A 19,638-nucleotide genomic window follows, 5' to 3' on the forward strand; every position below is an offset into this window, starting at 1 on the left:
AGTCCGAGCCGCCATCTTGGATTATGTCATCACCAGCACGTCATCGCGGCAGAACGCCTGGAATTAACCGAAAGAGGAATTAAGTGTGTACAAGATTGAGGATTTTTGAAATTCGGAATTTAAATTGTAATAAACCAGCCACCTAATTTGGATTTAAGTTTAATTCTGAATTAAATTAGCATTAGGAATTAAGTGTTTACAAGGTCACTTTAAAGAGGAATTAACTTTTATCCTGCTTTAAAGAAGAATTAAAGCTCCCATGTAAACGTGGCCAATGATTCATGGTTTCTCTGACTTTTTTTTACTGTCTGCTGTGGGACGATCTGAATGCTCTAAAGCAGCGATTCTCAACTGGTGGGTCGGGACCCAAAAGTGGGTCGCGGCTGTCTCTCGTGTTGGAGTTGTCTTTTATGTTGAAAGAAACTTTTCTTTTGATAGGCATGCTGTGAAATGCATGTTGCACAGGAAAGTATAAAAAAAAAACATTATTCATGTGTGTTTTCAACACCAGCTTTGGCCTTGAGTTTGACACATGCATTCTATACTCTCCCTTTGTGTTGTTCTAAGTACCTTGATGAGCATCTTTGCCCTTTTCAGCAGGCTCAGAGTGGTGTGTCTCGTGCTGTCGGGACCCAAAGGCACCAGCTTTTTCAGCTGCTCCAAGTAGAGCCGTAGTTTAGCACGTCTGCAAGTACACAGACATGACGAGTCAGCACACAAAGCCAAAGAGGAAAAACACAAACAATGTAGCAAGGCAGACAATGTAGCAGCACATCCCTGGAGGCCAGAAAAACTGTCTAAACTGTGGTTTATTGTCCTGTTAGACCACTATAACACATGCTTTCTGCATTTACACAAAAGTAAACAAACTTTAGTGAAGTGAGACAAAAACACTTAAAGGAGGTATCCCTGCAAACAAGTTTAACAGACGCAACGGAGTCAATAGTGGTACTGATAACGTTTTGCACATTAACACACGTAAACATGCTGGTTACGTGCGTTCAAGCTCAGAAATGCAGTTGCGTTTTTGTATTATTGCATTGTCATTATTGTTGTGGTCTTGGGTATGGATTAGTTTGTAGGTTTTAGTTCACAAAGATAAACCAAGTTCTCAGTTGAGGACATGAATGATGTACATCTGAGTATTATGCAGAGCATAGAAAGATACAGAGTTGCTGTTTGGAAGAGATGTAGCCATAGTATAATCTCTCTGACTGATTCATTATAGAGTAATTTCTGATTTTTATTTATTTATTATATATCATTGATCATCATTGACAGAACTACCACAACACCCCTTTCTTCACTGCTGGAGTCTCTATCCAGTGAGATCAAGTTATAGAATTTCACCCTTTGATAACCTTGCATCGCTGCCAGCAACAACCTTGGATCCACCAGTCAAAAGTTCACTGAATGCTCTCTATTCATGCTAAAAACAGATAAAAGTTCATTTTGGTGCATGCATGGAGCGACGTCCTATAAATAAAACGAATCATTCAAAATGGTCACAATTATGCCAGAAATTCCTAACTTCTGTCCTTGTTTCATTCAGATTTGTCAATGTCAATGTCATTGTCAGCTTTATTTCTATAGTATGTTTACACAGCCAAGGCTTAAGTGCTTTACAAGAAAATAAAATAGGGAAAACTATAAGAGTTAGAAACTATGTACACAACACACAATAAGCATCAATGGATAAAACCATAACAGGCAAAAATGAAAGTGTTACCAAAGGCCAAAGTGAAAAAGTGCATTTTAAAAATGAAAGCCTTGCTATCCTCTGCTGGTCTAACAACCCATGAAGTCTTTCATTGTTCTAAAGCAGCGCCCCATATACACTCAACACTCCTGAACCTTTGGCTAACTCCGTCTGATTGGTAAACAGCGTCCGACAGTGCCAGGTCTGTGCTGTCCATCACTGCAACCACATCAGTGCTGTGTCCTCTGCACTGTGCACATGCTGTCACTATTCTTCCCTCTTAGGAAGGGTGTCACCTGAAGTTCTCACATAAAGCAGGATCCTCTTATGGTATTACTGAACTACCATCACAGTTGTTCTGGAGGTAAAACACAGTGTCACAAGCTGAACAGTGGAGTTCTACAGAACACATGCCTTACTAAACTGACCGCCGTCACTAGCGTTGTGAGAACTGCCACCTGAAATGACCTGAGTGGCAGTTCTCGCGATGTTAGTGCCGACAACAGCAACAAACCCAGAAACATCTCAGATGAGAGATGATGAATGAAGACGTTCTGGTGAAAAAAACAAAGAACTTGTGTAAATATGTTGTAAAATGTGACAGAGTTTATCTTCCTAAAGACCATCAGGATGGGACACAGTTACAAGTTCTGTTAGATTAATAACTGAGATTTTAACGTCTCTAATAAGTCATTAGTAAATACCAGAGCACCGCGAGTGAGCATGAAAAATTTAAATAAAATATGTAATGAAAATAAAATGTTAATGTCTAACTTAAAGACAAGCAATGTGAAATTAACAGTAAATATTAAATGTGTTGACTTGTATATAAACTGTAAGTATATTAAATAAACACACGTGCTTCATATACCCATTTATGTTTTTATTTAGGCTGTTTAATAATTTAGGAGTTAGGGCTGGGCAATATATCGAGATTCAAGATGTATCGAGTTTTCTATTTTGGCGATATAGAAAACTATAATATTTCATATGTATATATAATAGCTTATGAATCAAAATACTAGTTTTAGGAGTCGCTGCTTTTACTTCTCAGAACAGAATGTAAAGCTCAGTTAAATGGATTAAGAGTGCAGCTGTTTGTTAATAAATGTCCCTGTGTGCATTTTGCATCAGCAAATTTAACCCAGAATTGTCTTTCTGGTCAGACTTTATTTAATAAAATTATCTAGATTTATATCATATATCAACATTTTGAGAAAATATATTGAGATATGAGTTTTGGTCCATATCACCCAGGAATGTTCACAGCATTTCAATGTTAATAAAGGTTGACCTACCAGATTCTAATCACATCATTGGATTTAGTAAGTGGTTGACAAGTGGCTATTTTAGATTTATTGTACACCTATATTAAAATATAAGGAATACTGGAGCTTGGTTGGGCAGGTGGGACGGCTCGTAGTGGGCGCCAGAAAATTTGCCTTATTTTCAAATCTAAAACTTGACAGGTATGATAGAACAGTGGGGGTTTTTCTCCCTATTTTAAATTAAAACAACACACAATCTTAAACAACTGTATTTCTATACTTTCACTTTGTGAAATATAAATCTAGTTCAACTAAAACGCAGTAAAAACATATATTTATCTGAGTTCAAACAAGATCAAAAACCAAATCTAGAAAAAAAAAAATGTCTTTTGTGTTGCCAGAAATTGTTGATATCAATATGTGGTCATGATCCAAAAACAAGTTGGGAACCACTGCACTACATACTGCTTCTTTCCACTTATTTACAAAATTAGATTCTTTAAAATGTGTGTTATCGCTCGTTCATTCCATCACTATGTTCTAAAGTTCCTTTAAAATCGTTTTGCAAAATGTTGTAGTCGGACAAAAGGGGGTACTTGGATTCAGAAATAAGAGAAAGGAGGTGCTTGAGCCTAAAAAGTTTGAGAATCCTATAGAACATGGAGCTTTTCTCTCCGTTTCTCAGGTGATTTTAGGTGTTCCTTGAAAAGGGGGGCCTGTGAAAGTGCACACATTCTTCTATTTCCTCCTCTCCCTTCCCAGGGGGCAACTCCACCTGCCCCCGTCTGGTGGTGAACCCCTTTACCCTTCTGCTCCACAGTGCAAACAGTAACACACCCTCAATCTAGTGGAAAACAAGTGTCTTCTGAGGACAGAGGCGGGGACCACGTCCAACAGTCCCAGCCACATGAAGAACTTGGTCTGTAGCCAGGGGGGAAGTGAGCAGGAAGGAGAAGGGGGTCTGCAGCAGAAAATGGTGGGGGTGGGTGAGGTCAGAGCCAGAGGACGACTTTCGTGGGAAGTCGAAAAAAGGACTCATTGAGCTCAGTGTGCTCAGCTGCAGAAGGCAGTGCTCTGCACACATCATCCAAAGGGTAACCTGAGCCAATGGGCAACCATCACATAACCCCCGGCCCCGCCCCAATCTCTCTTGTAACGAAAAACAAAAACAAGGCGTTTCCCGAATACTCAGGCTGACAGACCTCCTTCCCTCTCAAGGAAACTTGTGTTTTTACTCACTTCACACGCACACACACGCTCACACCATGGCTACAATGACTTTTTAACTTGGAAAAACCTCTGAATATTTACTTTGCTTTGATTTGAAAGCCACAGACCAAGTGTTTCATTTTGCTTCAACACAGGACCAATCATTCTTCCAGACACACTGAGAGGCCTGAACAAATCCCTGCAGCAATCAAAACACATTAGGTCCACTGTGAAACACACAGCTAGGGCTGCACAATTAATCACATTTTAATCGTGATCACAATTTTGGTTGAAACGATTAATTAAATATGATCATCGGCAATCATTACATTTAAAATACGGGCTCTGCACTCTGTATTTAAATTCCTAGCCTTTGGTACGTTATAAAATCTTGGGTTAATTAAAAAAACATGTAAAAATGTATATTTTTTATTTAAAGCTTCATTTTGCACTGTAAACTGTACACATATTGTTTGTTTAAAAGTAGTGCAAGAAAAACTGTTTATTTTCCTAGCATGATACATAATCGTAATTACAATATTGATCAAAATAATCATGGTTATCATTTTGGCCATAATCGTGCAGCCCTAAACACAGCAAATGTTTGTTTTTTTCTTCCAAATATGCCACTATAAGACTGTATGGACAAATTATATGCAAAAACATTTATCAGCACTAGTGTAAAGTTAGAGCTACTATAAAATAAATTGTGAATTCACACACTTGTATACATTTTTAGTGTTTTATATATTTTTCATTACTGAATATTATTCACATTGCACAATGATTCAATAATTAACAGTGTGCATTGTCTTTGGTGCATCTTGTTTTGATGTGTGTTCACAATGCAAAGCTGGGTGACAAACAGCACAAAAACACTGTGTAAGCAAATAAAGTTGACTGACAGGGAGAATTATGGACCATGAATTAATACATAAAACCAGTGCGTGACTCGGTAGAAGAACAAAATGTCTCTTTCTGCCAGGAGTCAGATGAGCAGACTGATAGCAGCGAGGACTGAGCAGATGGTTATCTGTGCTCGACATGAAGACCAAAAGGAGACACTGTAAAAATGTTCACTCTGGCAAAAACAGCAACAGTGACAAAAGGTATAAAATGTAACATAAAAAAAGACAAACTTCATTTTAACAAAATTAGTTTGGCCCAATCAACATCATCATCAAAGATAATGAAAATGTATTATTAAAAAATAAAAAATACTATAGGAAATTGAGTCCACATCAGTTATATCTACAGTGACACTTCCAGGAATCACAATTCCTATTATAATCTGGGAGCAAATACAAGATAATTTCCCTCCATCATCATCCACACCGTGTACTTTAAAGGGCCCATGTTACGCTAAATCAACTTTTCTGTGCTTTAAACATGATAAAAGTGCTATTTGGGCTTCATACACATGCCCAAAGTGTTTTTTTCATTGATTCCCTCAATCATTAGTTAGAGGGTGATTTGCTTTGATGATGAATTTGACACGGCACTGAGCTGGAGAAGCCGCGCCTCCAGGAAGCTCTCTGTCGTGATTGACATGTAAACAGACACGCCCATGAAGGTGAGCATGTCAGCGGCGGGCCGTCCTCTGGCCCTATGTCACCGTGCAGGGAGGAGGAAGTCAGTGTCCCGTCTATAGACACGCCCACTCATGAATATGCATAAGCAGGCCGCAAATCAGCCTGTTTGTGTAGAGTTGCTCAGAAAATGACTTTTCAGAGGCTAAAACTCTGGAAAACAGGTGAGTTTGAGAAAATAAACCTCAAATACTACGTTTTTGGGGTTCTTAGAACAAATGGAGATGGGTGAGAAATAGCATGATATGGGACATTTAAGGGTCTCCAATCAAAACCAAAACACATCATAGTAAAAGAGCTGTAAATTCAACTACATTATCAAGTTTTTTTTCTTTCTAATTTACTGCAACAAACTATTTGCAGTTGGTATCAAACGAACGTTTGAGGTTCTACATACAATCTCTTTCTCCTCAGCTTTAACCGTATGGCAGTCCATCTGTGCCACAGAAGCCCTTGCAAAGCAAACATTGTGCAATGAAACCCTGTCTGTTTCCAATCATTAAAACATGAACCAGGATACCTGGCAGTGTGTCCCTTTAAGCTCTCCAACAGCAGCATGTGTGACCCCTTCACGACACCCTCTTGTGTTTTTTCTGCTTCAAATGCACAGAGTGGATTTGGAGGGAGGTTGGGACCCTCCCTCTCTCACGTTTGTTATTCCTAAACCAAGCCCTGGTCACGCAATGTTTATCAGATTGCCTTAGACAGCCATGCACAGTGTGGCACCACATGAACGGGAATGTCGTGTCCCAGGACAGTATGCACTGACCTGCGTTTGTGTTTGAATCTCAAATTTTCAGTGTGTTACTTTAAAAGGACAGTTTGTAATACACGTGGTGAAGGCTTCATGAGGCTTCCTTGTCTTGTGTACCATGTGACAAGCTTGTGTGCTTTATGTCACAACTTCATAAAGACTTTAAAGGTAAATCCTTTGTACTCAAAGTAGTAACGTAGGAGTGTTTTTGTGACCAGATTTGTTCTGAAAGTCTGCAGGGAAATCGCCACCTGACTGCTCTCACGTGCTGTGCACCACGGGATGGTTTGTGTCTGATCTCTGGCCTTCCCTCCCCTCTCCGCTTCCTCCTCCCACCATTACTCTCTCCACCAGAGGCTGAGAGCCAAAACAAAGCCAAAACTGAGGAGGAGGGGAAAAAAAGGAACTTTTGCTTAGAGAGAAATGTATACTGTGTGTGTGTGGGTGTGTATGTGTGTGTGTTTATCTATATTTTGTTGTATTTATTATTTTTGAAATATTGAATTTTTGTATTGTCTGCTCTGCTGTATCTGTCATTTTATGTAAGTTGAGGACCCCCTCGAAAACGAGATGTTCCATCTCAAGGGGCATATCCTCCAATAAATAAATAAATTTGAAATAAATAAATTAGAAATGAAAGCTGCAGAAACTGGAACAAGCTATTTCAACTGATGAATTATAAGAGTGCACAGAACTTACTGACTAGGCCTTTCTCACACACCTGCGTTCAGTTCTGTCTCCTTAAGCCAGGTTCTCAGGTGCATATAGCAACGTTTGCACGTCTGCAAGTCTTTATAATTGATATTGTTAATTCACACACAGCAGAAAGGTGATAGTAACTAGGGTTGTCCCGATCTGATATTGATATCGATATCAGCCAAAAAATGAATATCAGATTTAATCGGACTGCATCTAAACTCGCCGATATATATTACAATATATTACATTTATTCAATTGTAGATATTATGTCGAAGGTTAACATTTACAGTATGTAACTAATTGGTTAATAATAAATGGGTCAGTTTTTCTCATACCTACTGTTGCTGACTATTGTTCTTTGTCTGAGTAACATCACTTGATCAAGCTTTTTCTAACATTCCACACTACAAAATAAGTAATAAAAGTATGTATGATTCGTGCTGATATCGCATCGGATCAATATTGGTATCGAGCAATATGCAAGGCTGCAATATCGGTATTGTATCGGAAGTGAAAAACTTGTGTCGCGCTATCCCTATTAATAACTAATAACTGGTAATTAGTCCTGTTCTTATGGACACAGCATGTCCCATAATGTCTATCACTACACAGAGTGGAAGAACTGTTGCAAACAATGGGACTTCAGCTCTCTCTGCACACTTTAATGGCTTTACTGCAGCTAAGGGCATAAGACTGAGCGACTTGTCTGGCCCAAAGCCAAATCTTTCTACACAAATGTCAAAGGTCATCAAAAACACGACTACTTTGCTCTCTCAAACTATCCAGAGCTGCTGTGTATTCTCCCCTGTTGGATTTTATAAGGAAGCAAATGCCACTTCGTTCCTATGACGCCCACAGGTGTGTTGTTGTCTGTGTGCAGAATTAAAATCCCTGATGGGCTTAGCTTTAAGTGTACAAGATAATTTAATGCTAACGTGTAAAAAATCAAGCTGCAAAAGTTTGTTTTTTGGAAAATAAGTAAAGAAAAAAAAAAAAAAACACTGCACTTTTATTTTAAAATTGTATTCGTTTATGCAGCTCTATTGGCCTATAACACCTCTACAAGTTATATGGAATCCGATTTTCAGTTGTCGCAGAAAATGAAAAGAAAAAACAGAATTCACGTTCTGAAACGGAAAATCGATCCAACACGAAAAAAACAATGTAACCCGTTTCTGTTTTTCTGTCTCTCTTTAAAATCAGGCCCCAAAAAGACACAGAAATGTCTTACATGCACATTTTGGGACAACATCACGCTTTTACAATCTATTTTTTTTTTCACCAGAAATTGGGTGACTAAATGGACAAATGTATCCAATTCCACGTGACTCTATTAACTCCTACTCGGCATGTTTGGTATGATTTCAGGAAGTTTAATAGCCAGTAGCGTTATCTAAACAGGGAAAGAAAATGAAAGGGAAACTAAAAAGTGTAACAAGACACGGATGTGACTCTTAAAGGGATAAACCCTGAAACGGAATTTTAGAAATTTTGAAACCGTAAATTGGAGGCACTGAAGGTGGAAATAAATTGTACCTAATCTTCTTTAAATAAAAAATAATGATCACAGATGACTTACTGTTTAGTGACTTAAGTACATTACTAAGATGAACTTTTTTATTCTAGATTAAAAGCCCGATTGTGTGAACAATGAAATATATTGCCTTGCTTGTATTAATATATTTGTTAATTATACAACCTTTTTTTATATATATATATATATATATATATATATATATATGTTGCCATTCTGTTATCACATTTTTCTAATTGGGTGATGATAGGTCAGATAGCCAGACAAGTTGAGAATCCCTTATTTCAAACGGGAAATAAAGTGTCTTAAAGCCAGTATACGATGGTGATTAGTTTCACACCTGTGGCTATGATTCTAAGGTTTCGTTACACTACTAAGTGAAATACAGATGAAAAAATCATCTCACCATCCTCAGTTATGCATCCAAACGGTTTTTTGTTTGGTAGTCAGGATTCCTGTCAAGCTTTGCCTTCTGTTCACATATTTAGGCTCCAACATAAGAAGGAATACAAGATATGATACTGTATATTCTGAAGAATGGTTGTTTTTCATTCACCGGCTTTGCTTGAAACCAAAATGCGTGGATAATAGCAAGTACTGTTCTTTGTTACATGAATTTTGAAGTCCCTGCTTCCAAAAAATGTCTTACCTGCCAGATATCAGGCTTGTAGGTCAAATGAAAAACAAGTTCCTGCAGTGGAAAAGGGGCCGGTGTCCTAATTGTGCAACAGAAAGTGTCTGCTTGTTGCGTGAGTGCGGATCACCACGGTTAGTTGGTGGAATTTGAGGTTACCAATGGAGTGGCTCCACATCTGGCTGACAGGTTCCCGGGGAGCACAACATCGCCTTTTTTTTTTTTTTTTTTTGGGGGGGGGGGCTGGTCTGTCGAGATAATGAAGGATCACATCTAGGAGTCTGACTGCCAAACAAAACACAGAGAGGCACACGTGCACTACAGGCAAACACGCACTCATACCAACACTAATTATGCACCCACAGCCTTTCATCAGGCCTTCATTAGTTTACCTGACACGCTTTTGGCCTGCCATGAACGTGTTTACTTTAACGAGATGATCAAAAAGATGACAGGAAGGGTTAGCAGAGACAAAGCTGAAACTGACAGGGTGGTTCACGAAGGGCACGAGCTGAGACTCAGGGAGACTCGAAAGTCTTTAAGCGCGCTGATAAGAAATGTCAGTCGACTGAGACGGCTTGTGTGTCTTTCTATATCTTGGCGGTAGCCACGCCCCTCCCCACCGTCTGCAATGACAACTGAGAGGCGAGACAGACAGATACTAGTCCCTCGTAAACTTGTTCTTCTGACGCAGGAACAAGGAGCTTGCTCTCACATGACTCTGTTCACGCACACAAAGCAGCAAACAACAACTGTGTGGCAGAGAGAGGCCACGTCACCTAAAGAATGGGCTCTGCATGTTTTAGCGAGGATTAAAATCAGGGAGCAGCCAAATTAGTGCATCTCACACTGATAGCGGTAGTTTTTAGTAAGCACACGCGTCCTCACTGGGCATGCTTGGGGATTGTCTAGTATTAGATTTGATGGTTTTTGTGTAGTGAAACGATCCCCTGCTGTGAGCAAGGGTCATTATTAAAGTCCTTTTCTCAGTACAGCGAGCGGACGGTGGCGTGAATACAAAACCAGATGTGGAATATATTTTTAGGAGGCTAGCGTGTGAGCAAATCAAAAAACAGGAGAGTTGATAACAGAGAACAGTCTCTCTAGGCTGGAGTCATTTCATCACAATGTGAAATGACAGACCTGTGCACTATTAATTGGCTTTTGCTGCATCTACACATGTTGGATGGACAAGCAGGGACATGTAAAGCCAGCTTAGTAAACACATTCCCCTGAGCTTGGGTTTTATTATGATCTCCGTTAATGATTAACATGCAGGATTCGAGTGACAAGAAGGAGAACCTGTAGGCAAAGGTTGACTCTCTCTACGTTGTGCTATTTACTTTAGACAAAATGTTTTTTTTCAATAAGGTTGGTTGCTGATTAAAGGGTCTGCCTGCGTCTACATAACCATGAGATTAAGAGTGCATTTGTAAAGAGGAGAATTTGAGGAATTTTACTTTGGGGTTTTAAAATGTAGGGCTTGAGGTTTTCCGTGATCCTTTTCCTTTTTTCGATCCTTATTTGAAATTTAGCCTAACATGGCACAGAAATGCCTCACGTACATGTTTTGGGACAATGTCATATATTTACATGGTGTTTTTCTGCTGACTTTTTCTGAATGTCTAAAGAATATGACAAACAGACAAATATGTGCAATTCCGCCCAAAATAGCGTTCAAGTTCTCGCGCATTGTGTTATGTTGGGAGTAGTGACCATGTAATCTTGTGATTGAAAATGAATGTAGAGCTCCTTCCACGTGTTTTCCATGTCTTGTGATGAACAAGCGGTTCAAATTATTATGACTGCATTCAAATCTGAAAAGGCACCAGTACGAAGGCAGTTTGAGCTGTTGGTGTAATGCTACAAATGGTGATAAGTGTATCTGGTGATGCATCGAGGCAGACACATAGCCCCTCCAATCACACAGCTGTGTGGGGTTACTTGAAAAATGTGACGTTCTTTGCTGGTTGGCGGTAACTTAATGTTTCACAAATAAAGTTTTGGGATTATATCGCACATTGTTATAGTGTTTCTGGTTTGTTTTTTGTTCTTCGCACCATCCACCAAGTTAAATTCATTGTATTGCTTTTAAACTGTACTAATAAAACTGTTTCTGATTCTGATTTTGATTTCTGATTCTCTTAGTATTTTTTCCATTTAAACTTGTCGCTAAGAGTCTAGCAGTTTGGCCAATGTCGCTCTAGGGACGTAATATTGTGTGATTTCAGCAGTTTTGTAAATCATCTAAAGCATAATAAATTAATAACAGTAGTTAACTCTATTAACTTTATTAGCATGTTTGGTACAATTTTGGATAGTTTATTAGCCTGTAAAGTCATCTAAACAGGGAAAGGCGAAACGGAAACCAAGCGGAAAACTGTAAAGTGACGTGGAAATGAGTATACCTCTGAGACAGAATTTGGGAAATTAATTTGAAATGGAAAATCTGAGGCCCTAAAAATGCTGGAAACTTGTAAAACACGGTTAACTATGTTTTCTTTTCTGCTTTGTTTGCCTCTTACATTTAAGCCTCACAAACCACAATGGTAAGCTATAAAGTAACATTAAATGACAAAATCCTATCAATCAATACATCATGAAACAATGACTCGTGACTTTCTATTTGTCAAAAGAGACTGCAAAAGCAGACACAATTGCATGCAGATGCAGCAGAAGAGCGATTTCACACAATTTGACTTGTACTTTTCAGGCCTCCATCCATCCATCCATCTGCAAACTCTCCCCCAAAACTGCTTCTCTTTTTTCCAACTCTGTATTCTATGCTCTGCTGACCTGAATTTCAGAAACCTCGGCTGACAGGCATAGCAGCCCCGTCCTACATGGCCTCACGTCCCTCCCTGCAGCAACGCTCAAGAATGTCTTCATCTGTTCTTGCTCCGGCACACATGAAACCATGAATGGTTTTTGGTCGACCTGTTCCTCTTGCTGCTTTCTCCCTCATTTTAATGGCTTTTTGTTAGGTTGTGCCGCCCACCCCAAACCTACAAACACACCTTGTTAAAATAAATCCACTGCTGTTGTTTTTACAAGCATCAGCTGTTTTGTAGCAGTGCATGAGGTTTTACTGCCCAGTGCCCAGCAGCAACTTGATTTTTCATGCTTTGCACTCCGGAGAATACACCCGTTTGCTTCTCAGCATAATTAAAATTGGGATAAAACTCCTCACAACTGAATGACCAATTTACAAAATGCATAGTTTGGCAGTGATGAGTTTAATTATATAATTATTTGCAGCAGCTACAACACAAAATGAGTCAACAAAATGACTGTATGCCACGTGTAGGTAACACAAATGTGTAAAATGTATGCTTGTTCATGTTGATCTTGTTGGGTTCTTTCTTTTTTACTATGGACTTTATATTATGTTAAGCACACTGAGATGACTTTGTTATAAAATAGACTGTTGCTCATGTCTGGTGTAGTAAGACATCTAGCTGTGAAACAAGACAATAGATTTTCCAAAGGGGTTGACCTAGCAAAGCTGATGTTGTTAACTATTCAACATAGTCCTCACAAATCTGAAACTCCACACAAATATGAGAGTAAGTCAGGAGTTACGTACACGGTGCAACACTAATGACATGCTTTTGTGCAACAGAATCAGCTTTTCTTCACTTTCCCTCACGAGAAACCAGAGAATTTCTACAGCAACGTTAAAACTAAGAAAAAGGACGTGTGTAAAAAAACAAATAGAGTATTCATGAAACGTGATTTGTTGTAACACACGCCCTACATTTCACTTCAAAGTAGAATTGAACACATTTAAGGACTTGTTGAAAACCTCAGAGTACTCTAATAACTCAGTATTATTCAAGATTTATTTCTGTGTCTTTCTTTCATACAATCTAAAACAGTAAGAAACCAGGAAAATGGAGATTGCGAGAAATGTTCTTTTGAACAGGTAAACAAAAACAAAAAAAGACTAGATCTACGCCTTAAAAAGGAAAAACTGACACAGTTTCATCAATTTGTAAAGAGGACTAAAGACCCTCTGTGAGATGTGAGCCCCCATCCTCCTCCTCCTCCTCCTCCTCCTCCTCCTCCTCCTCCTCCTCCTCGCCTCAGATTTCTGCTGACTCAGAATTTTTCAGTGGGTGAAAGGGTCATCCAGCAAGAAGAGTAGAAGAAAAAAATAGTAGAATAACCAAAAAAACAGATGTGTTCTCTGGAAAGAAAGGAGAGCGAAAGAACCAAACTGAAAGCTCTCCGTTCCATCGACCGGCTCAAAAGCCATAACTCAAATAGCTTGATGAATTTCTTTACACATGGCCCGCACACAGAAACACCTTTGTGTACAAAGGCACACACAGACGGGCTTCAATTGAAGCAAGAGAACGCCTCGCAAAAGGAGTTGGGCGTCCAAAGGAAAGCTGGATAAGTCATCCATCACAGCTGGGAGTAGAAGACACACACAGAGAGTAAATTTAATTAGGGAGAAGCTTAGACCATGACAGACCAAGTGCCATGAGGTGCGTGTAGATTTAAAGCCGAGTTCAATAGGTGCTGCACAGTTGCTGAACATCTTCCGCAGGAGGATATAAACTGTAAGACAATACTCTTTGTTGAATCCAATCGGCGCGCTTTGGCCATTGCTTTAATCTGCGTGAGTGATCTCTAAAATGAAATTGAGAACACTCAATAGCCTGTGGGCGGTGGGAGTTAAAAATAGCACGGTAAATCTTTCTTTCAATTGAGGGGAAGCAACATCAACATAGTAGACACATAGCATTACATTACTGGACTCAGGTTTCCTGTTAATAGGTGATATGTGGGAAGCCAAAGCATCAGCAGTGCAGTGCAGACTTATCTTGGGGTTTGTTTACAAAGGAAACTTATGACATGCAGCAAAATAGGCAAAATCAAAACTGATTGACTGGTTGATTGATTGCCAAAGGTGACCAACCACAGAAGAATTTTGAGTTTTTAAACTTAACAGCATAGAGCTCTGGCTGAGAGAGAGTGAAAAGGCTTTAAGCAGAGCTGTCTCAGATACACTGCAGCAGATAAGAAGGCTATGCTACGACGGTCGACCCTGTGACTCCACGCCCACCCGGCAGACAACTCATAACAAGAGGACACAAATATATGCACGATGAGCCCAGAACAGCTGCTGTGTCAGGGCTCAGCAGCCAGTTCAGCGAGAGGCAGTGAGCAAGCTAAGGGATCTCTGAGCAGCAGCTACAGAAACAAACATCCAGCATATGATAGAAAAGACTATTTGTTTGATCCTTTTCATAATTGTAAAACTGTCACAAAATTCTACGAATACTATTTAACTGCAGATCGTGACTTAACATTTATTTGACAATCAAAACACCATCATTTGACAAGCCTGGTGATAAGCCACACCCACTTCCTTACTTTTTGTAAGAAAGTAGGTATGGTAATGCCGCCGTTTCTGCTCACGTCCTCGTTTCGAAGGAAATCAGAGCCGTACAGAAAGAACGTCATATCTCCTACGCCAAGCAGTGTCAAAACAAACATGGCATCTGCTTTGTTTTGAAAGAGCTGGATATAGTGTTAAAACCACAACAAGAAGAGGCTATAAAACTGTAAGTCTTTACCATACTGCACACTATTTTCCTCCGTTTAGGGAAAAATATCTACGCTTGTTGTGCTTTTGTCGTCACGTCCGCTCTTCGTTTGATTGGTTACGTGTGTTTGTCCCACCCCACAATTCAAACGCCTCGATTAAAGGTCCCATATCATGCTATTTTTCACCCATCTCCATTTGTTCTAAGAACCCCAAAAACGTAGTATCTGAGGTTTATTTTCCCAAACTCGCCTGTTTTTTAGAGTTTTGGCCTCTGAAAAGTCACTTTCTGAACAACTCTACACAAACAGTCTGATTTGAGTGAGTGGGCGTGTCTATAGACGGGACACTGACTTCCTCCTCCCCGCACGGTGACATAGGGCCAGGGGACGGCCCGCCCTCCTCCCACCCACTCCGTAGCCGAGCTCATGCTGCTTTATAAACATAAGACAGAGCGTGGGGGCGGGGCGTTCACCGGTACATACATAGACTGCAGAAAATACATACATAGCACTGCACGAAGGATGCTGAAATGTTCACCTTCGTGGGCGTGTCTGTTTACATGTCAATCACGGCAGAGAGCTTCCTGGAGGCGCGGCTTCTCCAGCTCAGTGCAGCGTCAAATTCATCATCAAAGTGGGAGCGTGTCATCAAATTGGAGCGAGGTGTTTGGGCTCACCCTGCAGTAAGAAAGGAGGAAATCACCCTCTAACTAACGACTGAGGGAATCAATGAAAAAAAAACACTTTGGGCATGTGTATGAAGCCCATATAGCACTTTATCATGTTTAAAGCATAGAAAAGTTGATTTAGCTTAACATGGGCCCTTTAAAGTACACGGTGTGGATGATGATGGAGGGAAATTATCTTGTATTTGCTCCCAGATTATAATAGGAATTGTGTCTATTTAGCTTAACATGGGCCCTTTAACAATTGAATAATACAAAGAGATGGGATGGATTCCAGGCTGTAATTTGACATTCATGACAACGAGATATGAGAGCTAGCATCTGAAGATATCATATATCGTAAAGATTCTTTTTGGATAATTTCAAAGATAAGTTTACGTTAAATGCATTAGGAAGTTGGAGGTATGAAAAGTTATTCTGTATGAAACATCAATAAGTATCAATATAGCATGATAAGCAGCAAAGTGGGACTTTTCCCTGGATGATGGTACGATGGTTTCACCTACTATTAAAAAAGCACTAGTAACCAAACCAAAAATAATTTGAACCAAGGACACTGTCAAAAGTGTCCGTCTGACCTTCACACAACTCCTCCTTCATAATTATTGCAACGAGTACAAACACAAGGTTGTGTCTGAATATAACTTTAGGCGATAATGGGCTGTGTTCACAGTGTGCATCTTTTCGCAAAGAGGCAATCAAACTAAATGTTCATTAGCCACCTCATCTGCCTCATGAACAGGGAGTGATATAATTTCCAAAATACAGCATGTGAGCAACCACAGCGTGAGTCAGGAATCAAACAGCAGCCCCTCCCTGTCGAGGGACAGTTTAAAGGTGATGCATAGGAGGGATGAAGCTTCGACTAGATCCAAGATTCAATAAACTGGTTAAACAGTCCAGATGATAGCTTTTGGTTTCCTTATGAATTGGTGACGTGACTATAGATAGTAATGTTTTTTTTTCTTTTTGTTTTTGTAGTTAAATATAAATTTGGTTATAACAATAATTCTGAGAATATGTAAAACAGTAGTAATGAATCACAAACAATGATGTTAGTCTAAAACCAGCTGAATTTGTTCATCCATTCAACTTTTAATGCTGCTTTATCCTGGACAGCGACGCAGTGATCTGCTGATGCTTACCCAGCTGACGTGAGGCATGGATGCCAGTCTGTCACTGGACTGTCTGTCTATTCACAGCTGCGTCCAATAGAGAGAATCCAAATAACCTGACATACACACTTTTAGTATTTATTCCTTAGTTTTTAATGTGTTAGCCTTTCTGCTTTACAGTGTAAGCCGTCCCAGCTTATCATAGATCTATTTTTTACACTGTGTTCTTGCACTGCTGATGTCCTTTCTATGAATTAGGTTAGATCAGTGGTTGCCAAACTTTTTCTGTCCCCATCCTTGCAGCAGAATTTCAACAAAATGATAAAAAAAAAAAAAATATTTGAAAACAAATACAATTTTGACTATTCTTCATCAAAATCCCCTGTCATGGCGTCACGACTCCCAGTTTGGGAACCACTGGGTTAGATCATCTCATTCTTTTCTCCTAATTTTATAATTCATTCATCATTAACTTGCACTGCTTAGTGGCTAAAATGTTTTTCTTTAACAGTCAACGTTTGAACGCCAGGGTTAACACCTGCTTGTTAATAACTGGGTAATTTCGAGCAACAGGTTTGGACAGGGACGTAAGAATGAAGTGTGCTGCAAAGTGTTACTGTGCAGTTTGACATCACCAATAAGCAGGTTGGGACAAAAAAAAAAAAAAAGAAGAAGTTCCAGGAGCTAAAAAAGAGACGCAGTGTAAAAGTAGAAGGGACAGATAGTGGACGCTGCAATGTGGTGGTGAGATGGAATACATTGTGCGTCACTGAAACAGCTTGTTTAACTTCAAATACACATATAGTCACAATGATGTAGTGTACGTACAAACTACTTCTTTTTTTTTCACAACTTTGTTTCTACAAAGAAGACAAAAGGAAGTGAGTAATCTTATGATGCAAAGGTTTACTGCCACATGTCATTCTGACTGGACTGGACGTCACATCGCCGGTAAGAAGGCGCGGCCGTCAGCAAGCAGGAGGTTAACCACTGGATTTCGACACCTGCAGTGGAATTAGCTCAGGCCTCGCGTGTCGCGGGTCAGGGAGGAATATGCCCTTGCATGTTTCCTTCTACACTACAGACACCCATTACTCACTTATAGACACATGACTGGTAAAATCCCAACCCTTCAGTGTGTGTGACTGCCAGTAATACACTGACACACCCTTTTCTGCCACGACTCACATGCTGTTGGTCGCATGATCAGACATCTCCTGAACCTTCTTTACAACAGTGTAGTAGTCCCACGGGAACCAGAAACTGGAGAATATTAGAGAGTTCTAAAAACAGCAAAACCTGTACACTTTGATACATATCTACTTTTTCACTCATTAAATGTGAATATCATTTAATGATTGCATGTTATGGTAATGTACCGGTATATAGTGTGCTGAGTAGTATTATAGGGTGTGTTATATGTCATTCATCAATCTTGGAGAGCACCTTAATTTCATTGTATATCTTGTACAATGACAATACAAGCTTCTATTCTATTCTATTCTATTCTATAATATCTATTAGGAACTTGCACATTAGAGTTATCAAAGACACCTTACAAGGTTTCACGCCCTTCTTCCATTGGAGAGCAGTGTGATGGTATTATTATGAGAAACGTGACTGGCAAGATGTAGTTAGTCACTGTTGGTCTGGCTGGGCAGGATTACCACCTTACTGACACGTTTTTATACCACAAGACAAGTTTAATCCCTGAAACTGAGGCTGATCTAACAGACAAGCTGCCCTTTAAAATCCGCTTCACACATTTTCAGGCGTAAGGAATTAATTTAGCTCTGTCTCTTTGAAGATAGCATCCACTCCAACTGTGCGTACTGGTGTTTCTGGCTGATAGGGAAGTATCTGACATTTACCTGGAGCTTTGAATCCTTGACTGGTTATGTTAAAAAAAACACACACACACACAAACAAAAATCACACACATTGGAGAGAAGAAGAAGAAGAAGAAGAAGAAGAAGAAGAAGAAGAAGAAGAAGAAGAAGAAGAAGAAGAAGAAGAAGAAGAAGAAAAAAAACACAGTGTTTAATGTACAGTTCACCTTACCTATGTTTCTCCAGCTCATTGTGCGACGATCTGAAATGACAAAAGCAAAGTGATGAGTGTCGAAAAGTGCGATGCAATGTTGTGCGAGAGACATGTCAGGAAAGGTTTTGATCTCAAGTTGGGATGAAATTCTCACTTGACACAAATGAGAAACAGTCAAAAAAAGTATGTGTCAAGAGATCAAAGAAAGGCCTATAGGTCCTTGTTTCTGCACTGCTTTGATGTGGATTGAGGGTTTTAGAATGCTGTGGTTTTAACATAATAAAGTTTCATGAATGGAATGCAGATTTTTTTTTTTTTTGAACACTCTAAAAACACTGACGAGGTGGATTAAGGTTCCCAAACATGTAGAAGCTAGGTCACAAATATGGGAATCTGAGACGAATACAAGTTGAATTTTAGAGTCTTACTGAAAAGCCTCGAGCAGAGGGTGAAATAGAACACACAGAGAAGGGGAGAGAGAGAGGGAGAGAAAAGGGAGGGAGGATGGGGTGACACTGCACAACACCCCATCTCTGTCCCTGCCTGCCCCCAAACACACACACACACACACACACACACACACACACACACACACACACTCTGGTGCTGTCATAGGCTGAACTGATCAGCAGCAGTAGACACGACGGGATAAAAACACACTCAGACGTCTGGAAGGCCTCAACGCTGCAGAACTCCTCAGCATGTGGGCTTTTTCAAGAAGATTCCCTATTATGATGGGCAGCCGGGAGCGGGGAAGGCTTGTGAAACAGGGCCTCTGTTCATTCGGCCATCATGGATACCACGGCAATAAAAACAAATAACAGCTAACAACAAAAGCCCAGACAGAC

The 19,638-nt window shown here is 39.8% G+C and overlaps 1 protein-coding gene across 1 annotated transcript in view; it reads right to left on the reverse strand.

Annotated features, from left to right (window-relative positions):
- LOC114458763 (max dimerization protein 4-like) overlaps nt 1-19,638 on the reverse strand; it is a 32,424-nt gene that overhangs the window by 8,384 nt on the left and 4,402 nt on the right. Inside the window, exons 3-4 of the mRNA XM_028441154.1 lie at nt 18,809-18,838; nt 571-685 (exon numbers count right to left, since the gene is read on the reverse strand). Of these exons, the coding sequence (XP_028296955.1) occupies nt 571-685; nt 18,809-18,838 (145 nt within the window). The remainder of the gene's footprint in view (nt 1-570; nt 686-18,808; nt 18,839-19,638) is intronic.

The sequence above is a fragment of the Gouania willdenowi genome, unplaced genomic scaffold (genome assembly GCF_900634775.1).
Source record: "Gouania willdenowi unplaced genomic scaffold, fGouWil2.1 scaffold_178_arrow_ctg1, whole genome shotgun sequence".
NCBI lineage: Eukaryota > Metazoa > Chordata > Actinopteri > Blenniiformes > Gobiesocidae > Gouania > Gouania willdenowi.